A 23,549-nucleotide genomic window follows, 5' to 3' on the forward strand; every position below is an offset into this window, starting at 1 on the left:
TCCTGTGAGTTGCTGAGGCAGCACTGCGGAGTAAATCCTTTGATTATGTGCTTGTCATTGTGCCTCAGCTAGGGCAAAGGCTAGTTTTTCTTCTCTCGAATTTACAAAGGGCAGATTTTTTGGAGGGGGTTGGTGTATTATTTTAGTGCTCTCTGTACCTCACTCATTTCCCAATCTGGGGCTGCTTTGAACATGCAGCACAAATGTACTTCATTGCACTAGGCGCACCTTTTACAAGGTGCACCCGGCGCAATGACAGAAAATGTACCATATGATGATGAATGTGCGGTCCTCAGGTCAGCTGCAAACCCACGCTGCCCCGGGGGCAGCGCATTCATGTGAAAAACGGAGCGGCTACTTTAAAGCTGCTCCGTGTTTTCACAGTGCTGGCTCCAGCGCATCTACACTTTGAAGGGGAATTAGAGACCCCTTTTCCCCCTCCAGAGCGCCGCACTCAGGTATTGCACTGACAGCGCCCCAACTTTTAGGTGGCACACTGTCATTGCCTCTACTCCTGCATCTGTAATACGGCGGAGGTGCAGAGGCAAAGAGATTCCCAATTTGCATGGGGTCTGTGCTCATGCAAATGAGGGAACGCGCCCTGAAGATAGCACTGGTGCTTTATGTACGCTTGCGCAATCGGTATTACTGAATCAGCCGCACAAGCATCTATAGCCCCTTCTGTAACACTAAAGTGCCCCGGGGAGAGCAAAGTGGGTGCAAATGCCCAATGCGGCCCCGGGGCACAGTGTAATATGGCTTCAGTAGGGCTGTGATGGATGCTTCTCGTGCATCAAAGGCAAGCCCTCCTTACAGGTTTTACTGAGAGGGTACGCTGCTGGGGAGGAGATGCCAGCAGATGATACGTCGCAGTAAGAAATGCATCTTTGGAACTTTCTATGGAAGTTTTGGGGATTCAAGAATCACCTAAAAGGTCCAAGCAAGGGGTTGATCTTTCCTCGCTTGTTATCTTTGGTGAGCAGGAGAAGCAGGAGATCAGCCATGTTTTGTATCCACCGTAGGTGGTTCAGCTCTATGGCCGAGAAGTCACAACTACACTACAGCATTCACAATGGCTCCTTTCTTCAGAAAAATGAAGGGATTTCAAAGTAGACTTGGTTAAAACAGCTTATCAACTCTTGAGCTAGGCCACTTGAATGCGGAGGACTCAGTCAGGGGTGTGCCTTTATCCGTCAAAAATTCAATAAAAAGATATTTTAAAAAACAAGTTGAGGACAAATGAACCTTTGGCATTCCAACCCTGGAAAGAACCAGGTGTGAAGAAAGAGCCTAAGGTTCTCCTACAGAACATCTCACTGGAGGTTTGGCATCAACTCCTGAACCTAGAACCTCTTCCCTGGGGGTCATGGGGCACCTCCAAGTAACACCCCAACTGGAAACCAGTCTTACTCAGAGTGAACTTAAGAATGGTACATAGGGGGACAAGAGAGGGTACAGCTGGTGACCTCATGGTGCTGGAGAGAAGTGTCAGGAGCACTGACGATGGGCATAAGGGCATCGTTCATAAGGCTTCCGCAATGAAAGGTGTTGTTATTGAACTATGGAGTTCAATGGCTGCCAGTGACACATGGAGGACCTCGAAGAAAATGGAGAAGGAAAATAACTTCAGAGGGCCTGGCCACCATTTGCTCTCAGTTTATCTGGAGGCCACTCTCCTCCCCATCCAAGGTAGTAGATACAACATGGAAGCAAGGGGTGAGAAAAGGACACTTTGAAATAGACCCTCGACAGCTGTAAAGGAGAACAGTGTCTGTCAGCAACGACTATCATGAGGAAATAAAGGGCAGAATGTGCCAGATTCACACAAAAAATAAATAAAAGATCTGTGTCTGTTGGTTATCAACTTGCTCAAATTCGTAAGGGTTTCTAGTGGGATTGCAGTTAAATGTTTCCACATGTATTTCTGGGAAACCTTTCTGAATTTCCGATTACTCACAAGCAGAGGCGTTTTAACATGCGCACTTGTCAATAAATTCGAACCATGTGTCAGATGCATTTTTTTCCCCAACAGAAAGCCTTTCCCTACACTTCACCAATGTTGGGGGGTGCCCTGTCCCTAATCACACCCTCAACAGGATTTATTGCTGCCCTTGACAGGAGTATGGTATCTCCAATATTTTGTGAGGCGGAGTGGGTCCGGGAGAGGTTTGTGAATACCGACACATGTCTACGTTTGTGGGTGTGCACAAACTTTCATATCATACCCTCTGGGAACAGCCACTGTCTGCCCATGCCAGTGGGAGTAGATTTACTCAGACTAAAAACTTGGTGTAAGTATTTTTAAGAGTATAAAACTACTTGTTATTCATTACAAAAGTGGTTTAAAACGTATTTAATGGATAAATCCCCCTTTACGAGTAAAAAGGTTCAGCGCTGGGATACCCACCGGGTGACTACGCGCTCTATAAAACCATAAAATAAATAAATAAATAAATAAACAATCTTCCTTCCAGAGAGAGGCTCCACTTGTCCACCCCAGTATTTCCTGGAGTCTCATGCTGGATCTGATCTACTAAAGATCTGGAGTCGATCAGGGATACAGACAAGTCTCTCCCTGGAGCGAGAACCTGCAAAGCTTTCTCAGACCCTCTCCCTGCAGGGTTCCTGCATTGCTGCAGCTTTCCATACACAGCTGCCAATTTCTGAAGCCCTCTGTGCTTTTCTTAGGTATTTCTGGTCATCCCCAGAGTCCTGCTTGTGTAAAGTGCCAGTGGGGGCAAAGGCCTGCTCTGAAGAGCGGCGCGGATTTGCCATAGGCTATACTATGGCAAACGTGTGCGGAAAGTCTAGTTAATTCTACGTTCAAAGTCACTGTTCCCCTTTCTTACCACCCACCCCCTGAAACACAGGTGTTCACTTTTATAATTTAAAGCATGGTGGCAAATGTAAAATATGTGGCACCACTTGCAAAATCACCGTTGTGGGTTAAATTTACTGCAAAATGTTTTATGCAGAAGATTTTTCAGGAAAAAAACATTTCCAGGAGAGTTTTACTCAAAAACATAGGTTTTGCTTTTTTCTGAAAGAATATTTCACCTGCTAATACTCTTATTAAAAGTTCAATGTTGTAAGTTGGTTACACTTTACTAACTTTTTACAAACTTGGTAAAGTTTGAACCTCCATACCAGCGGTCCGCACACTTAGTCCTATGAATGACATGTCATTTGGGTTAAGTTTGTTTTGTTTTGGAGCGGTCGACTTACCAGAGTCATTAAGTAACTGCTTAGGAAACCCTGAAGAATTCTGTCTGTCTCGTTCCTTGGAAGGTCGGTCCGATGTATTTCTTTGGAAAGGATGGTTGTCAACTGTCTGCTTTTATGGCCACAAAAGTGGCAACAGGTTTGGAGAACAAGATGATGGATGGAATGCTTCAATTAATCTCAACCACTGGCTATTGCTCGAGTAGCATTCCAACCCATAGTTTTCCTTCCATCATGTCACTTGAGTCTGGACCCAGCCATATGCAAATCAGTCTTGACCCTGCTCCAATGGGGACAGTCCAGGCCGAACTGCAAGTCAGGGCGTCCCTGAACCGGAACGCAAGCAACCCAGGATCAGTTTTGCCCTTATTAGGCTGGTAGCGTTTGGTTCCAGTGTCACAGTGAGAACCGGACCACCATCTGGGCATGCCTGTCGCACTTAGGGCGACACTCTAAATTATACATAAAGTGATGATTGAAATGCTTAAATTATTCTCAGCCACTGGCAATCGCTCGTGCCCATCCCAATGCCACTAGAGTCAAGTTACACCCGACAGAGGAGCCCCCGGGTCAGGAGTGATTTGCATATAGCTGGGTTCAAACAGAGGTGGCAAGGTAGGAAAAAGAACGATGCGTTGGAATGCTACGCAGAGCGATTGCCAGTGGTTAGACTTATTGCAAGAATCCTTCCATCAACTGTTGTGCATTTAACTAATGTTGATTGGCATTCACTCATCTGCTCTCTCGCTCACTCATTCATTCATTCACTCATCTGCTCTCTCGCTCACTCATTAATTCACTGCACTGCTCTCCGACACAGCCAACCTCAAAGCCCCTTTGGAATACACAACTTTACCCTCATTAGAAGGCAGTCAACGGTCACATATTGTAAAGACCTTAATGGGTTTTACTCCCTCAAGGGCACTCTGTGGCACGTCTTAATGGTCCTGGGATGTTGGTCCATTACAACCTTACATCTTTATGCACAGAAGCCTTACTTGCCCCTGCTGATGGGCCTTCAGGTGCTGAGGATGTCAGTTTCCCATAAACTCTAATCCCAGTAGCTGCTAAAGCCTAGGTTAGTGCTCCTAAAACCAATCATCAACGCAGCAGGCCCAAACTTCTCACCGGAATCCCTGTCCATAGTCCAGTTAGGTAGTACGGACTGGTCCAGCAGAATATGACGCACACCAAACCTGCCAAGATCTGCGACACCTGCAGAAAGAGAACACAAGTTTGGTGAAGAAGGATTAGTACATCAATATCCTTTAAGACCAAGATTTACACAGAGACTCCTTCACCGTACTTCTTCCGAACCCTTCACCTACCACCCACCCGGTTTGAATACTCCCGAAGAATTACTCGCGGAGTGCTCACTCACATCCCCCAAGTCCATCTACAACACTTTCATCAATACAAGAATCCACATGTCCCCAAAACCACACACCGCTTTAAAAAGATCTTTGTATTGAAAGACAAAGCAGGACGAGCAAACTTTGCAGATGCAACGCTACCCACAAACCTCACTTGCCGCCCATCACATCATTTACCTACCTCTGCTATTTGTAAATCTTCACACCTCAGTAGGATTACTTATCAGGTATGCAGAGTGTGTGTATCACACATACTACACTGCTGATCCATTCTTCAGGTCTTCATACATCTTCAGTATTTAGAAGACATGGGGGGATAGCCCAGGGTTCTGCATGTGGCAGCCTCCTCTTCTGAGCACCACTCAGTTTACTTACTTTTCTTCCTATGGACAGGTTTTGTTTGCAGATAATTCTTAAATCATTTATTATCCTTCACTATCCTATCCTATCCTATCCTTAACTAAGTGTTTCTCTTACTGTGTTCAGCCTTGAAAAAGAACAATGGTTTTTGCTCAAGAAAATAGCTTATTTTAAGCTTTCTTTAAATGGCTTCCAAACTTCTATTCCACATCTGTCCGTCCGCAGGTGTAAGTCAGTTGTTTTACAACAGCAGTGAGCAAATGTTATACACATACAGGGTCTATAGTAGTAGCCTATCAACAAATAAGTTCTCTAATTCGGTTGTCCACCTTCTTCTATTTAGGCTTGTATTTCGTCAGCTGTTGTCCACCATTTGGTGGCCACCATGCGTACGCCATAATCGCTTGCCACTGATTCTGCAATCTGAATTGTCTTTGTCCGCTTCTCCTTCTAAATGCTGTTTGTTTGACTAATCTTTTAAGTTTCCCTTCCTCAGGAGAGTATTCTTTAAATATGATTCTAGCTCGCTTCTTCGTGGCTTTCTTCTCTGACATTTAAAGTGTTTCTTTAAGTCCCTCTTCTCAATCTGAGGTAGAGGTTATAACTTTATATTTTGTCACATTGTCATGAGTTTGGCTGTTATATTATACAATTACTTACTTTCCCTCAATTCACCTTGGTTACAGCTTCTTGACGTGTATCATTTACATTTTTAACTGAACTTTGGCCAAACTGAAGGGCTGCCCTTTCATGGCTGGTCTCTCACTTGTGCTGCTTCAGAACACGTTTAATGGTTTTTGTCAGCATTCCAGGGAACCATCACTCCCCTTTCCCCAACTCACAGGACAGAGAGGCCTTGGGCTGAGTGGGGAGCAGCTAAAGATGGGTCAATTTAGACCAGAGCAGAGGCAGGTGCACATCACTGGTGCAAGGACAGATGCTGAAATGTTCATTACTATCCAAGTCCATACAGCAGTTCAGTGATCAGGTGAGAGAGTTAAGGCCCACCTCTCAGATAAGGCCTTGGGCAGATTCTGCAGGTTGAAGCTGACTCACAGAAAATACTGAGGATGTAGAGAACAAACACAGAACAACAAAAAGGCAGGACATCTAGACAAGGAAAGGACCAGGTGACAGACACAAGTTGCATCACACCTACCTTTAATCAACCACCAAACAATGCACTCCAGTCTCCAAAACAACAATATGGAACGACTCCAACCACCATTCAACTAACAACGTCCAAACACTCGATACCAAACTGTCACAACTCCAACCACCATTCAACTGAAAACATCCAAGCACTCGATACCAACCTGTCACAACTCCAACCACCATTCAACTGACATCGTCCAAACACCCGATACCAACCTGTCACAACTCCAACCACCATTCAACTGAAAACATCCAAACACTCGATACCAACCTGTCACAACTTCAACCACCATTCAATTAACATCGTCCAAAAACACTCGATACCAACCTGTCACAACTTCAACCACCATTCAACTGAAAACATCCAAACACTCGATACCAACCTGTCACAACTCCAACCACCATTCAACTGACATCGTCCAAACACTCGATACCAACCTGTCACAACTCCAACCACCATTCGACTGAAAACATCCAAACACTCGATACCAACCTGTCACAACTTTAACCACCATTCAACTAACATCGTGCAAACACTTGATACCAACCTGTCACAACTCCAACCCCCATTCAACTAACATCGTCCAAACACTCGATACCAACCTGTCACAACTCCAACCACCATTCGACTGAAAACATCCAAACACTCGATACCAACCTGTCACAACTTCAACCACCATTCAACTGAAAACATCCAAACACTCGATACCAACCTGTCACAACTTCAACCACCATTCAACTAACATCGTCCAAACACTCGGTACCAACCTGTCATCGTCTAAACACTCAATCACAACGCAAAGAGGGTGCACCCTTCAACCGAACAAAAGATGGACACTAAGGACACAGTACAACAGTGCACCGTGAACGGACACAATAAAGACATCTGCACAGAACCGTCTGTACAACAAACGTGAACAAATCCCCCATGTCAGGGCACTGCTGGCGATACTCATCTGCATACAACTCTTCCCAACACAATTTCTTTCCTCACACAGACACAACAAAACCTTGTAAGTCGACAATGCATCAACACTGCAACGGCTGAAAGTCATCAAGCACAAACTAGATGCGAATTTAGCTTTCTTTATTTCTCCATAATAAACGGTAACACTTTTTTTTCAATATCAGCATAACAATGCACATCTTCCCCGGTCAGAAAGCGATGCAACTACCTCACTGTCTGCAAAACTCCCATCAGAAACCTGTTCTATCCTAAGTATTGCATTTATGTGGAATCAACCTGGGTCTTCCTAGCTGCTCAGCCAGAGTGTGAGATGGTAACGGAATGTTGGTGTGACTGTGATGCGTGGAATGCCTGGTTGCCTGAGTGGATGTGTGGGGACAATTGGAGATGGGCTGAGCAGCTAGGCAGGCTGCTGCTGGTGGGGCTGGTGTATGGCTGGTACATGACTTGTACCTATATAGAGCTGGCTGGACTAAGATTGTGACGTGGATCTAATAAAGAAGACTTGAAACTACTCTAAAAGGCTACTAGTTTCTCTATGCAGGATACAACAAAACCCTTAGTATTGCCACACATTCAAGCACCTGTAAATATCAGAACATTTACATTAGAAGGAGTCCTTTTTCTATTACTTTACTCGATCTAGATCGCATCTCTCCCCTCCAAACCATACCTCACTTCAAAGGTGGCGTCCTCAGTCCCAAAGGGAAAGAGAGATACTCGGACAGAACTGAGCCTTCTTGCCCCATGGACCGCGAGATGGCCCATGGCTTTGGTGGCGCGAATACCTCTTCTTGTACAGCATTATCCCTGTAGGGTTTCCTTGTAGGAAATCCTTGTAGGGCATCCCTACCTTTCACGCCCCCTTATTCCTTGTCAGGGTTCATTTACATTCTTTTACCAGGGCTACAATTAGAGAGCTGGAGAATCAGTATCCCAATAAATGAATAATTAACTTAATGATTTCTGAGCGCTATAAATACATTGGATCTTGAAGGTACCAACAACTTAGGGTTTGTTTTTCCTTCATTTTGCACTAGTATAACGTGTCTGACTGCAAATGAAGTCAGACTCCTTAATAAAAATGAACAGAGGCAGGCCCTTGACATTTACGGGGTGCGGTGATGGGGTCACATTCCTAGATCCAACCCCGCATTAACTTATTCATCACGTATACATTGAGCATTGACCTGTCCTCTTTGGGGTCTGGCTGCAAGCCTTATGGAAATGTTCCCTTATATACAGCCCATGCCAACTCACTCCGGTGACACACTCTTATCTCTCAGAGCACTGCTTACCCTCAAACCCATGTGATTATGCTGAGGAAGTTTGAGGTTGACGACAGTCGTATTCAATCCAGGGCTAACCATGGCCACCTCAACGCCATCAATTTTTATGATCACAGACGACATGGTGTCCACCTGAAAAGAGAAGGGAAGAGAAGGTGAGGCGAGAATTCTCCTGCATATTGATCCCTCCCTACTAAAATTAGAGTTAAAGCACAAAGCCTCTAAAGATCTCCACCCTAGACAATCTTTAGATAAGGGTTTTCACCAAGGGATGGAATCACTAAGGAAACTTGCACCAGTTGTCGAACATGTTGGAGAAGTGTAGCTCTTTGACTGACAACGTCAATTCCGGAGTAATGCTGTCCAATTGGAGCGAAGACCACAGATAAGTACTATCCCGCCTCCCTATGCTGCAGAAATAGTACGCCTGGGTCTGTTTAGCAAGCGCAGTACTGATTTCCTGTGTGCTATTCCATGTAACGTAAGCAGCAGACAAGAGGTCTCTTCGCCCAGGTTGAGTCCTCCTCCTTGTCTCCTCTCAGTTACCAAAGACACCTCTTTACGCAGCTCACTGTGATTGACACTTCCTCCCACAATGCACTGCACTATATACTGAACCAGAGAGCGTATTCCGAGCTAGGACCTGCAAATGCCAGTATTTGGGAAATAGTTAAAAAAGTACACTACAAGCTTTATATTTAATTTAGTAGTAATGTCAGTCTACTAATAGCTAAATGCATGGCTTGTATGTTCTCGTTCAGTTTCTAGTCAAGCTAATTGTGGACATGTCCGTGATATACAGGAAATGTGCTTTCTTCGACAGAATAAGCTTTATGCAGATTGCGTGGCACTTCATTTTGAGGACAAAAAAGATTGACCTACAATAATTTTTTGTAGAAGTTTTAAATCCGATGAATGTTTTCACCTTCTAGAATAAATGTTTATTTTTTCAGTTCAAAATGGCAACAGGTCTTAACCCTGGTGTCATTCACTTAGCCAATCAGTATGGTCTCCATGCTTGTGAGTGCGTAGGTACGCTGCTTCTGAGAATGTGTATATGCAGCTTCAGGGAGGTATGTACGCTGATTCAGAGTGTCCATGTACGCGGCTTCCGAGCTCCCATGTACGTGGCTTCCGTGCTCCCATGTACGCGGCTTCCAAGCTCCCATGTACGCGGCTTCCAAGCTCCCATGTACGCGGCTTCCGAGTTCCCATGTACGCAGCTTCCGTGCTCCCATGTACGCAGCTTCCGTGCTCCCATGTACGCACTTCCGTGCTCCCATGTACGCAGCTTCCGTGCTCCCATATGCGCTGCTTCTGAGCGACCATGTGCGCTGCTTTCGAGTGACCATGTACGCTGCTTCCGAGCGACCATGTACGCTGCTCCTGAGCGACCATGTATGCCACTTCCGAGCGACCATGTATACCGCTTCCGAGCGACCATGTACGCTGCTTCAGAGCAACAATGTATGCTGCTTAAGTGCAGCCATGTATGCTGCTTCCGAGCATTTATTATGTGAGTGTATGTAAACACTGCTTGAAAGTAAGACTGGCAAAGTGGACACACTAAGAGTCAATAAGCGCTTTACAGCTGTGGGTGTGGCCCTTCGTTGCTTGAGATTATGAATAACAGAGAGGATCCATGGAGTATCAAAATATTCCTCCTCCCTTCGACTGTGTATGTTCTCTGTTTGGTACGGTGTTTAAACGCCTCTCAAAAGTAGGAATGAAAGAGTGGATGCGCTGAGAGTCAATATGGTCTCAATGCTTGCAAGTGTGAAGTGTGTATGTATGCTGCATGTGAGTGTGTATGAACGAAGCTCGAGATACAATCAATCAATCAAAAACATTTGTAGAGCGCACTACTTACCCGGAGGGTCTCAAGGTGCTTGGGGGTGCTGCTACTGCTCGAACAGCCAGGTCTTGAGCTTCTTCCTGAAGGAGAGGTGGTCTTGGGTCAGGTGCAGGTCGGGAGGGAGTTCCAGGTCTTGGCGGCCAGGTAGGAGAAGGACCTTCCTCCTGTTGTCGTTCTTCGGATGCGGGGGACGGCGGCGAGGGCGTGACTGGCTGATCGGAGATGGCGTTTGGAAGCGTAGAAGTTGATGCGGTTGTTGAGGTAGCTCGGGCCTTGATCGTGTAGGGCTTTGTGTGCGTGAGTGAGGAGACGAAAGGCGATTCTTTTGTTGACGGGGAGCCAATGCAGGACTCTCAGATGTCCGGAGATGTGGCTGTGTCGTGGGATGTCGAGGATGAGTCTGGCTGAGGTGTTCTGGATCCGCTGGAGTCTCTTCTGGAGCTTGGCGGTGGTTCCGGCATAGAGGGCGTTGCCGTAGTCCAGTCGGCTGGTGACGAGGGCCTGGGTGACCGTCTTCCTGGTCTCGGTGGGGATCCACCAGAAGATCTTCCGTAGCATGCGCAGGATGTTGAAGCACGACGAGGAGACGGCGTTGACTTGTCTGGTCATGGAGAGGGAGGAGTCCAGGATGACGCCCAGGTTGCGTGCGTGGTCTGTCGGTTTGGGTGCGGTGCCCAGGGCGGGCAGACACCAGGAGTCGTCCCAGGCGGAGGGCGAGGAGCCCATGATGAGGACTTCCGTCTTGTCTGAGTTCAGTTTCAGGCGGCTGGTCGTCATCCACTCGGCTACGTCTTTCATCCCTTCGTGAAGGTCGGCTCTGGCGGCGGCGGGGTCGTTGGTCAGGTAGAGGATCAGCTGGGTGTCGTCAGCGTAGGAGATGATGTTGAGGTTGTGCTGGCGTGCAATGGCCACGAGGGGGCTCATGTAGACGTTGAAGAGGGTGGGGCTCAGCGAGGATCCTTGAGGGACGCCGCAGATGACTTCGGTGGCCTCTGACTTGTACGGTACGAAGGAGAGTGGAAGCATAGAATGAATGTGGGCTCCATGTCTGCTACTGCGTATACTCGGAGTGCATTTGTGTATGAACGCTGCATGAGAGTGTGAGTGAGAATGGACGCGCTCAAAGTCAATATGCTCTTTGAGGCTGTGGGTGTGTTTGTTCTCAGCTTGAGAGCATGAATGACAGAGGTCTTAATGCTTTAGGCAGTCTGTGCCGTGCTAGGAAATGTGTATGGACGCAGATCAAGACTACAAATGATACAATGGATGCAGTAAAAGTTAACACCTTCCGAGCGTCGAACGTTCAGCGCCCAGTGCTGAACGTTCGAATAACGAATGCTGACCCGTCGGCCAATGGTCGTGCGCAGCACTGGCAAGGTAGTGCTCGTGACGACCGTTGGCCGACGGCAGCACTTAAAGGGTTAATATGGTCTCCTTACTTGCAGAGTGTGAGTACCTTGCTTTGGAGTTTGAAGTACAGAGTAGCTGCTCAGAGCATCTATATAGCCTCAATGCTTGCAAGTGTGTATGTGTGTTGCTTGTGTGTGCGACCGCTGCTTGACAGTATGAAAGATGGATGCATGGAGGTCATTATGGTCCCCATGCTTGCGATCCACTGTGTAAGCTGTTTGTGAGTGTGTACGATGAGAGCTGGAGAGTATGGATGACAGAGCAGAAGTGCTGACAGTCAGTATGACCTCCTTGCTTGTCTATATGGTCTCCTTGCTTGTGAGTCTCTATGTATGCTGTAGGAAAGTGTCCTTTTTGAATAGTTACCCCATCCTCCCACTTTTTCCCGGTCTCTGATGCACTTTGAGTGTGCACTGGATCCCTGCAAATCAGGCTCCCAGTGCCTGTGTTCCTTCCCAAAATGATATCTTTGTTTTTACCATTGGCGCACCTCTGGCTCACCTGTAAGACCCTTGTAAAAAGGTACCAGTGGTTCCAAGGGCCTTGTGACCAGAGATGGTCTTTAAGGGCTGCAGTACTTATTGTGCCACCCTCCAGGGCCCCTCACCAAACACATACCGCATGGTGGTGTAGCTTTGGTGCTGCCTTGTTTTCCCCTTTGCTGAACTTAACCACCAGGACTGTGCCTTGAAACCGCAGATACTTACCTGCAAAATGTGCCTCTTCGAGGAGCCCCCAGTCTCCATTGATGTACAGTGACCTCTGCACCTCGCTGCCCCACTGCCGCTGGTGGTGCAGCACTTACCTTATAGAGAACCTAGCCCAGTGTTGGTCTAAACCTTCAAAGACTGGAAGAGTAAGTTGTGTACTTACCTGTTAATGCATTACACTATTTTCCTCCCTTAGGACTGCATTATATTCTCACCCTATTGCATACACAAGTCTATGTGTTTCTATTGCAAAGTGAATATAAGCTGGAAAGGAACAGTTGTTCTGTTTATTCAGAAAGTGAATGAGCAATAAAGATGCCATTAAATCTTGTTTATCTTGACACATTTGCTGTCTGTTCAAAGAAAGAGATCAAATGTCAGTTTGTCTTTTTACGAATTGCTGCTTGGAAAATGGAGGTTATTTTTCGTTGTCTTACTGCAGTTAGATGTTTTCGTCAAGTGAGCTGGCTGAAGATGTCAGTTTTGTTCTATAACACATAACATTTAAATAAATAGCCTGCCAATGAATATTACAAATATTACCAAATATATCAGGAATTATGAAAACACATTTTTTAAACTAAGAAGTGTGATGCAAACAGAGTTAAATGGGAGTAAAATAAATCAGAACACTTCAGTTTGTGATGTGCAAATGACACATATTTGCAGAAACTCAATTTCCGAACATTGTACACTATATAGTTTTATTAGTAAAGCCCCATGTCCGTGGTAAATGATGTGGCCATTTCAATATAAAATTTGTCGATTGCAAATGACAGTGGGCTACCTCTTCATGCTTTAGTCATGTACTTATTAAAAGTGATAAGGGCGGCCTCTTTATGCTTCAGTCATGTATTTATTAAAAGTGATAGTTCTAAACATGATTTGAGAAACATCCCTGCCCCCATCGTGATGACAATGCTGTTAATGAACTAAGAGGCAAGTCAGGGTTCATGTGTATCCTATACACAGCTAGATTTGCATTGTATATGGAGCAAAGGTTTAGTCCATTAAATCAAACAAGAGAGTTTTTTGTACAGCAGACATGCTGAACTCTCATATTTGAAGGTGCTCTTATATGTGATATTGATCAAAATGGGAACTGAATGAATTAAAATGTTAGCCCACAATCCCATCATTTAAATCCTCCGGACAACTGGGGCAAACCGGCAACGACAACACAACAAAGGTGCTTTGCGGCTGGTCCATAGACACCGATTGCTCCTGCTCAAGCGTGTCTGCAGCAGCAAATCTGTTTCATGGGGAAGTTGCAGTGAGGCTACCCAGCCTCATGGATGCATCTTTCAGCCTTGCTCCACGTGAGGAATCCAAGCTCCACAAAAGTGCGGATCAAGCATTTCTGCCTTCCATTTCAGAGACTAAGTCAGACGGTAAAATATTCGACTGGGACAAAACCTGTTTTCTGTATCCAACCCAACTCCATCGCTTTCTGGGTCTATTTTTATTGATAACTTGAACAATTCACATTCAAATACCATTCACCCTGCCTTATTGGGCATAAAAGCCTACTGAGGGGTGAATTATTAATATTGATTTATTATTAATTATAATCATCCCTCGAGAAAGCTACATGCAACTCACTATGGCGAGTCAGATTTGATCAGGGCGAGCTATATTTAGTGCCTCTTCACCTGTTCTGCCGAGCTGACAAAGAACAGGTGCTCTGTTCATTCAGAATGTGAAGGAGCAACAAAGATGCCTTTAAATCTTGTTTTTAACTTGTCACGTTTGCTCTGGGCATACAAAGGTCAGAAGTCAGTTTACATCTTCTTACAATTACTGTCTATCCAGAGTTTTGTTAAGTGAACTGTCTGATGTGCTGTACAAAGAGTGTGAAATAAAAAGCTGTAGTGCGTCAAGTTTTAAATAGCTATTAAAGTGATCTGTACAAACATTTCAAAATATATTTCATGAATTCCAATTTTTGTAATTCTGTGTGATGAAAACAATACTGTAAAAAGATGAAAACAAATCAGAACACTTTACTTGGTGACATGCAAATGATAAATATGTTTGCTGAAACCCAAAGTTTACACATTGTTTATGCACTACATAGTTTTATCAGTAAAACTGCATGGTAATGGTAAAGTTTTTGTCCACTTCAATAGAAAACATACTGTTTGTAAATGACAGGGCGCAACCACATTATGATTTAGTGATATATTTATTAATTATGAGTTTTTAAACATGAACTGAGAAACACTCCAGACCCTGCTCTGATGGCAATGCTAATTTTGTACAGCAGAAATGCTGAACTCACATATTTGAAGGTACTCTAAAATGTGATATTTAAGAAAAAGGTGGCACTATAAAATTAAATATTTGCCAAGGATCACACAATTTGAGACCAGTTTAGGGGTCAAGTAGATTACAGTTAGGTCAAGTAGATTATTCAATCCCCTAGACCTGCATGCCTTTAATGATTTTTCAAGGCCCAATTATAACAGGTCAACATTGCAGTATTAAAACTACACATTCAGGCTACTGTAGTAGGCCTGCAGTCAGTTCCAGCATGATCAATCTAATGATGGTACAAAGATTGGCGCAGTCCATAAGTGACACTTAACTTGCAGGCCCAGGGTACGCTTTGCACCATCTAATACAGACTCACAGGAAAGTTAACTGTGCTAACTAGAAGCATAGCCAATTTTGACATAAAAATAAATGGGGGTGATCATGATGAAAAAAAGCATTTTGCTATAGTCGCCATGTTTGCGAGTGTGTACATATGCTGCTTGTGAGTCTCTATGTACGCTGCTTGAGAGTATCAATGGCAGAGTGGATATGCGGGGCGTCAATATGGTCTCCACGCTTGCAAGACTGTACGCACACTGCTTCAGTGTGTGAATGACAGGGTGGATGTGCTGAGGGTCAATATGGTCTCCATGCTACGCTAGCAAGTCTCTATGTACGCTGCTTGTGAGTAGATATAAACGCTGTTAGGAGTGTGCGTGTACCCTGCTTGGAGTGTGCGTGTACGCTGCTTGGAGTGTGCATAAACTGCTTGGAGTGTGTGTGTGTACGCCACTTGGAGTGTGCATGTACGCCGCTTGGAGTGTGCATGTACGCCAATCATAAGAAGCTTGGAGTGTGCATGTGCGCTGCTTGGAGAGTGCATGGGCGCTGCTTGGAATGTGCATGGGCGCTGCTTGGAGTGTGAATGCGCGCTGCTTGGAGTGTGCATGCGCGCTGCTTGGAGTGTGCATGTATGCGCGCTGCTTGGAGTGTGTATGTATGCGCGCTGCTTGGAGTGTGTATGTATGCGCGCTGCTTGGAGTGTGCATGTGCGCTGCTGGGAGTGCGCATGTGCGCAGCTGGGAGTGTGCATGTGCGCTGCTGGGAGTGTGCATGTGCGCTGCTGGGAGTGTGCATGTGCGCTGCTGGGAGTGTGCATGTGCGCTGCTGGGAGTGTGCATGTGCGCTGCTGGGAGTGTGCATGTGCGCTGCTTGGAGTGCGCATGTGTGCTGCTTGGAGTGCGCATGTGCGCTGCTTGGAGTGCGCATGTGCGCTGCTTGGAGTGCACATTTGCGCTGCTTGGAGTGCGCATGTGCATTCCTTGGAATGTGCATGTACGCTCCTTGAAGTGTGTATGTGCACTGCTTGGAGTGTGTATGTGCGCTGCTTGGAGTGTGTATGTATGCGCGCTGCTTGGAGTGTGCATGTATGCGGCTTGGAGTGTGTATGTATGTCTCTTGGAATTTTCTTTTTAATTAAGAGTTCTATATAGCGCAAACTTGACCAGAGACCTTGGGTATCAGAGCGTTTTACATGAGAACCAGTTTCGTTACAGATGGACACATTTATTTTCGTTGGGCACTGGGAGATTTATCCAGAATCACAGGATGCGTTGTTGCATAGAGTCAAACCCGGTTCCCCAGCTTCGAGGTCAACTGCTCTAGCCGTAAGGCTACATCCTCTCCCCATGTGTTTTTTTTTTTTACGTTGCTTGGAGTGTGCATGTACGCTCCTTGGCGTGTGTATGTGCGCTGCTTGGAGTGTGTATGTGCGCTGCTTGGAGTGTGCATGTGCGCTGCTTGGAGTGTGCATGTGCGCTGCTTGGAGTGTGCATGTATGCGCGCTGCTTGGAGTGTGCATGAGCGCTGATTGGAGTGTGTATGTATGCGCGCTGCTTGGAGTGTGCATATGCGCTGCTAGGAGTGTGCATGTGCGCTGCTTGGAGTGTGCATGTGCGCTGCTTGGAGTGTGCATGTGCGCTGCTTGGAGTGTGCATGTGCGCTGCTTGGAGTGTGCATGTGCGCTGCTTGGAGTGTGCATGTGCGCCGCTTGGAGTGTGCATGTGCGCCGCTTGGAGTGTGCATGTACGCTCCTTGGCGTGTGTATGTGCGCTGCTTGGAGTGTGTATGTGCGCTGCTTGGAGTGTGCATGTGCGCTGCTTGGAATGTGCATGTGCGCTGCTTGGAGTGTGTATGTATGCGCGCTGCTTGGAGTGTGCATGAGCGCTGATTGGAGTGTGTATGTATGCGCGCTGCTTGGAGTGTGCATGTGCGCTGCTAGGAGTGTGCATGTGCGCTGCTTGGAGTGTGCATGTGCGCTGCTTGGAGTGTGCATGTGCGCTGCTTGGAGTGTGCATGTGCGCTGCTTGGAGTGTGCATGTGCGCTGCTTGGAGTGTGCATGTGCGCTGCTTGGAGTGTGCATGTGCGCTGCTTGGAGTGTGCATGTGCGCCGCTTGGAGTGTGCATGTGCGCCGCTTGGAGTGTGCATGTGCGCTGCTTGGAGTGTGCATGTACGCTGCTTGGAGTGTGCATGTGCGCTGCTTGGAGTGTGCATGTGTGCCGCTTGGAGTGTGCATGTGCGCTGCTTGGAGTGTGTATGTATGCGCGCTGCTTGGAGTGTGCATGAGCGCTGATTGGAGTGTGTATGTATGCGCGCTGCTTGGAGTGTGCATGTATGCGCTGCTTGGAGTGTGCATGTGCGTTGCTTGGAGTGTGCATGTGCACTGCTTGGAGTGTGCATGTGCACTGCTTGGAGTGTGCATGTGCGCTGCTTGGAGTGTGTATGTATGCGCGCTGCTTGGAGTGTGCATGTGCGCTGCTTGGAGTGTGCATGTGCGCTGTTTGGAGTGTGCATGTGCGCTGCTGGGAGTGTGCATGTGCGCTGCTTGGAGTGTGCATGTGCGCTGCTTGGAGTGTGCATGTGCGCTGCTGGGAGTGTGCATGTGCGCTGCTGGGAGTGTGCATGTGCGCTGCTGGGAGTGTGCATGTGCGCTGCTTGGAGTGTGCTTGTACGCCGCTTGGAGTGTGCATGTATGTCTCTTGGAATTTTCTTTTTAATTAGGAGTTTTATATAGCGCAAACTAGACCAGAGACATTGGGTATCAAAGCGCTTTACATGAGCACCAGTTTCGTTACAGATGGACACATTTATTTTCGTTGGGCACTGGGAGATTTACCTGGAATCACAGGATGCGTTGTTGCAGAGACTCGAACCCGGTTCCCCAGCTTCGAGGTCAACCGCTCTAGCCGTAAAGCTACATACTCTCCCCATGTGTTTGTGTTGGGACGCTGCTTGGAGTGTGCATGTGCCCTGCTTGGAGTGTGTATGTATGCGCGCTGCTTGGAGTGTGTATGTATGCGCGCTGCTTGGAGTGTGCATGTGCGCTGCTGGGAGTGTGCATGTGCGCTGCTGGGAGTGTGCATGTGCGCTGCTGGGAGTGTGCATGTGCGCTGCTGGGAGTGTGCATGTGCGCTGCTGGGAGTGTGCATGTGCGCTGCTTGGAGTGCGCATGTGCGCTGCTTGGAGTGCGCATGTGCGCTGCTTGGAGTGCACATTTGCGCTGCTTGGAGTGCGCATGTGCATTCCTTGGAATGTGCATGTACGCTCCTTGAAGTGTGTATGTGCACTGCTTGGAGTGTGTATGTGCGCTGCTTGGAGTGTGTATGTATGCGCGCTGCTTGGAGTGTGCATGTATGCCGCTTGGAGTGTGTATGTATGTCTCTTGGAATTTTCTTTTTAATTAAGAGTTCTATATAGCGCAAACTTGACCAGAGACCTTGGGTATCAGAGCGTTTTACATGAGAACCAGTTTCGTTACAGATGGACACATTTATTTTCGTTGGGCACTGGGAGATTTATCCAGAATCACAGGATGCGTTGTTGCATAGACTCAAACCCGGTTCCCCAGCTTCAAGGTCAACTGCTCTAGCCATAAGGCTACATCCTCTCCCCGTGTGTTTGTTTTTTTTACGTTGCTTGGAGTGTGCATGTACGCTCCTTGGCGTGTGTATGTGCGCTGCTTGGAGTGTGTATGTGCGCTGCTTGGAGTGTGCATGTGCGCTGCTTGGAGTGTGCATGTGCGCTGCTTGGAGTGTGTATGTATGTGCGCTGCTTGGAGTGTGCATGAGCGCTGATTGGAGTGTGTATGTATGCGCGCTGCTTGGAGTGTGCATGTGCGCTGCTAGGAGTGTGCATGTGCGCTGCTTGGAGTGTGCATGTGCGCTGCTTGGAGTGTGCATGTGCGCTGCTTGGAGTGTGCATGTGCGCTGCTTGGAGTGTGCATGTGCGCCGCTTGGAGTGTGCATGTGCGCCGCTTGGAGTGTGCATGTGCGCCGCTTGGAGTGTGCATGTGCGCTGCTTGGAGTGTGCATGTGCGCTGCTTGGAGTGTGTATGTATGCGCGCTGCTTGGAGTGTGCATGAGCGCTGATTGGAGTGTGTATGTATGCGCGCTGCTTGGAGTGTGCATGAGCGCTGATTGGAGTGTGTATGTATGCGCGCTGCTTGGAGTGTGCATGTATGCGCTGCTTGGAGTGTGCATGTGCGTTGCTTGGAGTGTGCATGTGCACTGCTTGGAGTGTGCATGTGCACTGCTTGGAGTGTGCATGTGCGCTGCTTGGAGTGTGTATGTATGCGCGCTGCTTGGAGTGTGCATGTGCGCTGCTTGGAGTGTGCATGTGCGCTGTTTGGAGTGTGCATGTGCGCTGCTGGGAGTGTGCATGTGCGCTGCTGGGAGTGTGCATGTGCGCTGCTTGGAGTGTGCATGTGCGCTGCTTGGAGTGTGCATGTGCGCTGCTTGGAGTGTGCATGTGCGCTGCTTGGAGTGTGCATGTGCGCTGCTTGGAGTGTGCATGTGCGCTGCTTGGGGTGTGCATGTGCGCTGCTTGGAGTGTGCATGTGCGCTGCTGGGAGTGTGCATGTGCGCTGCTGGGAGTGTGCATGTGCGCTGCTTGGAGTGTGCTTGTACGCCGCTTGGAGTGTGCTTGTACGCCGCTTGGAGTGTGCATGTATGTCTCTTGGAATTTTCTTTTTAATTAGGAGTTTTATATAGCGCAAACTAGACCAGAGACATTGGGTATCAAAGCGCTTTACATGAGCACCAGTTTCGTTACAGATGGACACATTTATTTTCGTTGGGCACTGGGAGATTTACCTGGAATCACAGGATGCGTTGTTGCAGAGACTCGAATCCGGTTCCCCAGCTTCGAGGTCAACCGCTCCAGCCGTAAAGCTACATACTCTCCCCATGTGTTTGTGTTGGGACGCTGCTTGGAGTGTGCATGTGCCCTGCTTGGAGTGTGCATGTGCGCTACTTGGAGTGTGCATGTGCGCTGCTTGGAGTGTGTATGTGCCCTGCTTGGAGTGTGCATGTGCCCTGCTTGGAGTGTGCATGTGCCCTGCTTGGAGTGTGTATGTGCGCTTCTTGGAGTGTGCATGTGCGCTGCTTGGAGTGTGCATGTGCGCTGCTTGGAGTGTGCATGTGCGCTGCTTGGAGTGTGCATGTGCGCTGCTTGGAGTGTGCATGTGCGCTGCTTGGAGTGTGCATGTGCGCTGCTTGGAGTGTGTATGTGCGCTGCTTGGAGTGTGTATGTACGGTGCTTGTGAGTGTAGATGAATAAAGCTTGAGATTATGAATGACAAAGTGGACACAATAAAACCGATAGTTGTAATGATTTTAGAAATTTGAACAGACTGAATGCAAGAAACAAAAGACAGTAGCAAATTTTGATACGTCATTAAAAAAGACCATTTAGATGGGACATTCAGCAAGTTAAGAAAAACACTGCTTATATGGTTGAAAAATACCCATCTGTAAAATGTTTTTTCTAGTAGATAGTGTCCACTTCGAGAAAGGACATTAAATGAATTAGTATCAAACTACAAAAGGTATTGCAGATGGATGTTAGAGTTTAAAATTAGATTAAAGTTACAACTCGTAATTTTAAAGCGTTCTTATACTTGAGTGGGTATTTCGTGGCGGAAAATGGAGACTACACATTATAATTAAACCTAGTCACAACCATGAGGCACCAGTAACCTGTATGTGGGAGGGAGAGGGGAGACGCGGCCTAGGAACTATATGACTGGTCAAGTCAAGCAAGTCGTGTCCCAATGTCTGAGACCCTGACCCTAGGCTTACAATGCAGGACAGCAGTACACATGCGCTAGGTATGCTTAGTGAGTAGGTACTTGGTGGTAGGGAGATGGTGGCCTTATATTTGTAAAACTTTCCATTGGGAAGAGTCATCCATTAGATTTTAGACCATTTTTAGGTCTCACCTACGCAGGGCGCAAGCGCTGCTTTGGAGTGACCTCTTGGAATCACTCCGGGCTTTTGTGGAAACTCTTGCATGTTATGCATGGTTTCCAATGAGCCCTCGTGCATGTACAGCATTTACCCTGCGGAAGCCGGCAGCGGTGCCATCTGTTAACAATTATAGCGCTCGCTCCCGCAAGGTAAACACTGTACATGGACTTCTGGCCGCGCTCCACTTGTTTAACTATGGAGCTGTGCATAGGATTTTTGCAGTACTCACATGGTTCCGTCATAATTTTCAGAGCACTATCTACTGTCCATCATTCTCTTTAGGATGATGCTCACTACACTGCCATTTTTTTCACATCTATATCTGGGTAGTGTTAGTAACATACATGCCCGGGCGTGCGCTTCCTCCGACTGCCACATACCCTCCTGCCTGCCCTCACCAGGCCGCTCCTCTCCAATCCCCAGCTGTCCCCTGTATCCTCTCCAGGCTCAGCCAGCCCTGCGCCATCTGCCGACCCCCACTATATTCCTCCAGGACTACAGACGTTGTTACCTTCAACTGCTAGGACGAAGGCATCGCAGCAGAACCCTTCAGCTCCTGATGCCCCTCCATCCAACTAGTCGCTCCTGCATTCTTTACCGTTACACCATACTTCAGCGCGATGCCCTGCAGCATGTCCCTGGAGCTCACGGGGTGCTCGGTGTACCTTTCGGCCCATGCAGCTGTCGCCGTGCTGCCGTAGGAGCGTGCTTTGGTGCGTGCCAGGCTTCAGGACAGTACGGCCTCGGATTCAGACTCGGAGCCGGAGTGTAGGTAGACGGGAAGGCCCAGTCAGTCTCCCGCCGCCCTCAGTGCCTTGGGAGACTCCTCCATGCCACCTCCCTACAACCATGTCTCAGGCTGACACAGAGGGCCGCAAAGCCGGGCTTGGCGGGGAAGTACCTCCCAAGTACACTGGATGCGGCAGTGAGAACAGGCGGCGTATCATCTTGTGCATCCCAGCAGCAGCAGAGGGAACACGGTGACGGTGATAACCTGAAGCTGTGCATGGAGCCAGAGCAGCAATGTGACACCAGACCACAATGGAGAATACCAGGGGCAAAGGGGGGGCGCGGCATCAGGGAACGATACAGTAACCTACACCCTGGAACCCACGGGAGAGACACACCACAGTCTGGAAAGGATACTGCAGCCTTAAGGGAGGATAAACCGCCTGCTTCAAGTTCTTCAGCTTCGCGAGAGACACTAATAATAATAACAACAACCTTGAATTTGTACAGCGCACAGCTACCTCTGAAGCGGTTTCCCGGCGCTGGGGGCCCTTGGGAAGATTAAGCAAGCTATTGCCCAGAGTCACATGGTGCTGGGCTGCCCTGCCGCTGGCACCGGGGATCGAACCGTGAACCCTGTTGTCCGGAGTCAGGCACCCTGGCCGCTGCGCTACACCTCTTCCACTAACAGCCTTCTGAAGGACGCACACGGTTCGCTGCTCCAAGCATGCAGAATGAATAAAACAATAAGTACAATTGTACACTATTGCACCATAAGGACATTGTGGCAGATAGAAGCAGCACAACAAAAACCACACCAACTATGAAAATACAGTGCACACATGTAGCACAAAGTAAATACACCATGTATAACAAGCATTTGCAATGCAATAGGTCTCGCATTTGCGAGAGTTTAAGCTACTGGCATTGTAAATGACAGTGCTTTTTATTTTTGTTTTAAAAACCAACACGTAAATAAAAGGCATTGCCATTTACAATGCCAATAGCTCAAACTCTCACAACTGCGAGACCTGTTGCATTGCAAATGCTTGTTCTAAAATGCTGGCAAGAGTGACTGAGTAGAGCATCTCAAGAACACACCCTGACACGTAAGCACTTGGACATACAACGTGCCCTGGTTACTAGTTGTGCTCAGGTGGACACCATGAAGTCACGTCCTTACCTTGTCTGCTGTATTGTCTGTTGTCTTGATCTCAGAGTAGGGAAGAGTGCGAGCTGCTACCACGTACCGTAAACCTACAATGACAGAGATTACAAATGATTCAGACCTAAATCAGCAGTGAGCACAGGCTTGCGCGCCCCATCCAAACACCAGCGTGAGCCGGGACCTGCCGCCCCTTTTGGAATAGATTACATGCTAGGCCCATTGTTAGAAATTGAGTTGGAGTTTGACTGGTGTATGAGCCCTCGTCAAGCAACAGCCACAATTCTAGTCTGGTAAGAAGCAGGCAAACCCTAAAATAACCTGTGCAGGCCCACTCGTAGCATTTAATTTACAGGCCCTGGGCACACGTAGTGCACTTTACTATGGACTTAGAAGTAAATTAAATATGCAAATTTGGGAGGAGCCAATATCCCCATGTTTAGAGGAGACCGCATATACACTTGAGCACTTGTTAGCAGTGGTAAAGTTCACAGAGTCCTAAAGCCAACAAAAACCAGATCAGAAAAGGAGGAGGTAGGCACAAGGTAGGGGGCGGGGTGTAAGACCACCTTAAAGCTGTTAGGTCTAACATCCATACATTACTAAGGTCCTAGGAAGGAGGGGTGGGGAGGAGTAATCTTGAAGGACCCAGCTTCATTTACGCCAACAGCTATCTTGGTGTCTGGTCCTACTCATTGGCACGTGGAACAGACTGCCGCCGCTGTGAACGGGCGCTGTAATTGAAGAGCAG

The 23,549-nt window shown here is 47.6% G+C and overlaps 1 protein-coding gene across 1 annotated transcript in view; it reads right to left on the reverse strand.

Moving 5' to 3' along the window:
* LOC147659122 (uncharacterized) overlaps positions 1-22,907 on the reverse strand; it is a 63,905-nt gene extending 40,998 nt beyond the window's left edge. The window contains exons 1-3 of the mRNA XM_086951957.1: positions 22,817-22,907; positions 8,376-8,498; positions 4,351-4,437 (exon numbers count right to left, since the gene is read on the reverse strand). Of these exons, the coding sequence (XP_086808083.1) occupies positions 4,351-4,437; positions 8,376-8,489 (201 nt within the window). The 5' untranslated portion in view covers positions 8,490-8,498; positions 22,817-22,907. The remainder of the gene's footprint in view (positions 1-4,350; positions 4,438-8,375; positions 8,499-22,816) is intronic.
* Positions 22,908-23,549: the final 642 nt, after the last annotated feature.

Source organism: Lissotriton vulgaris, unplaced genomic scaffold (genome assembly GCF_964263255.1).
Source record: "Lissotriton vulgaris unplaced genomic scaffold, aLisVul1.2 SCAFFOLD_2691, whole genome shotgun sequence".
NCBI lineage: Eukaryota > Metazoa > Chordata > Amphibia > Caudata > Salamandridae > Lissotriton > Lissotriton vulgaris.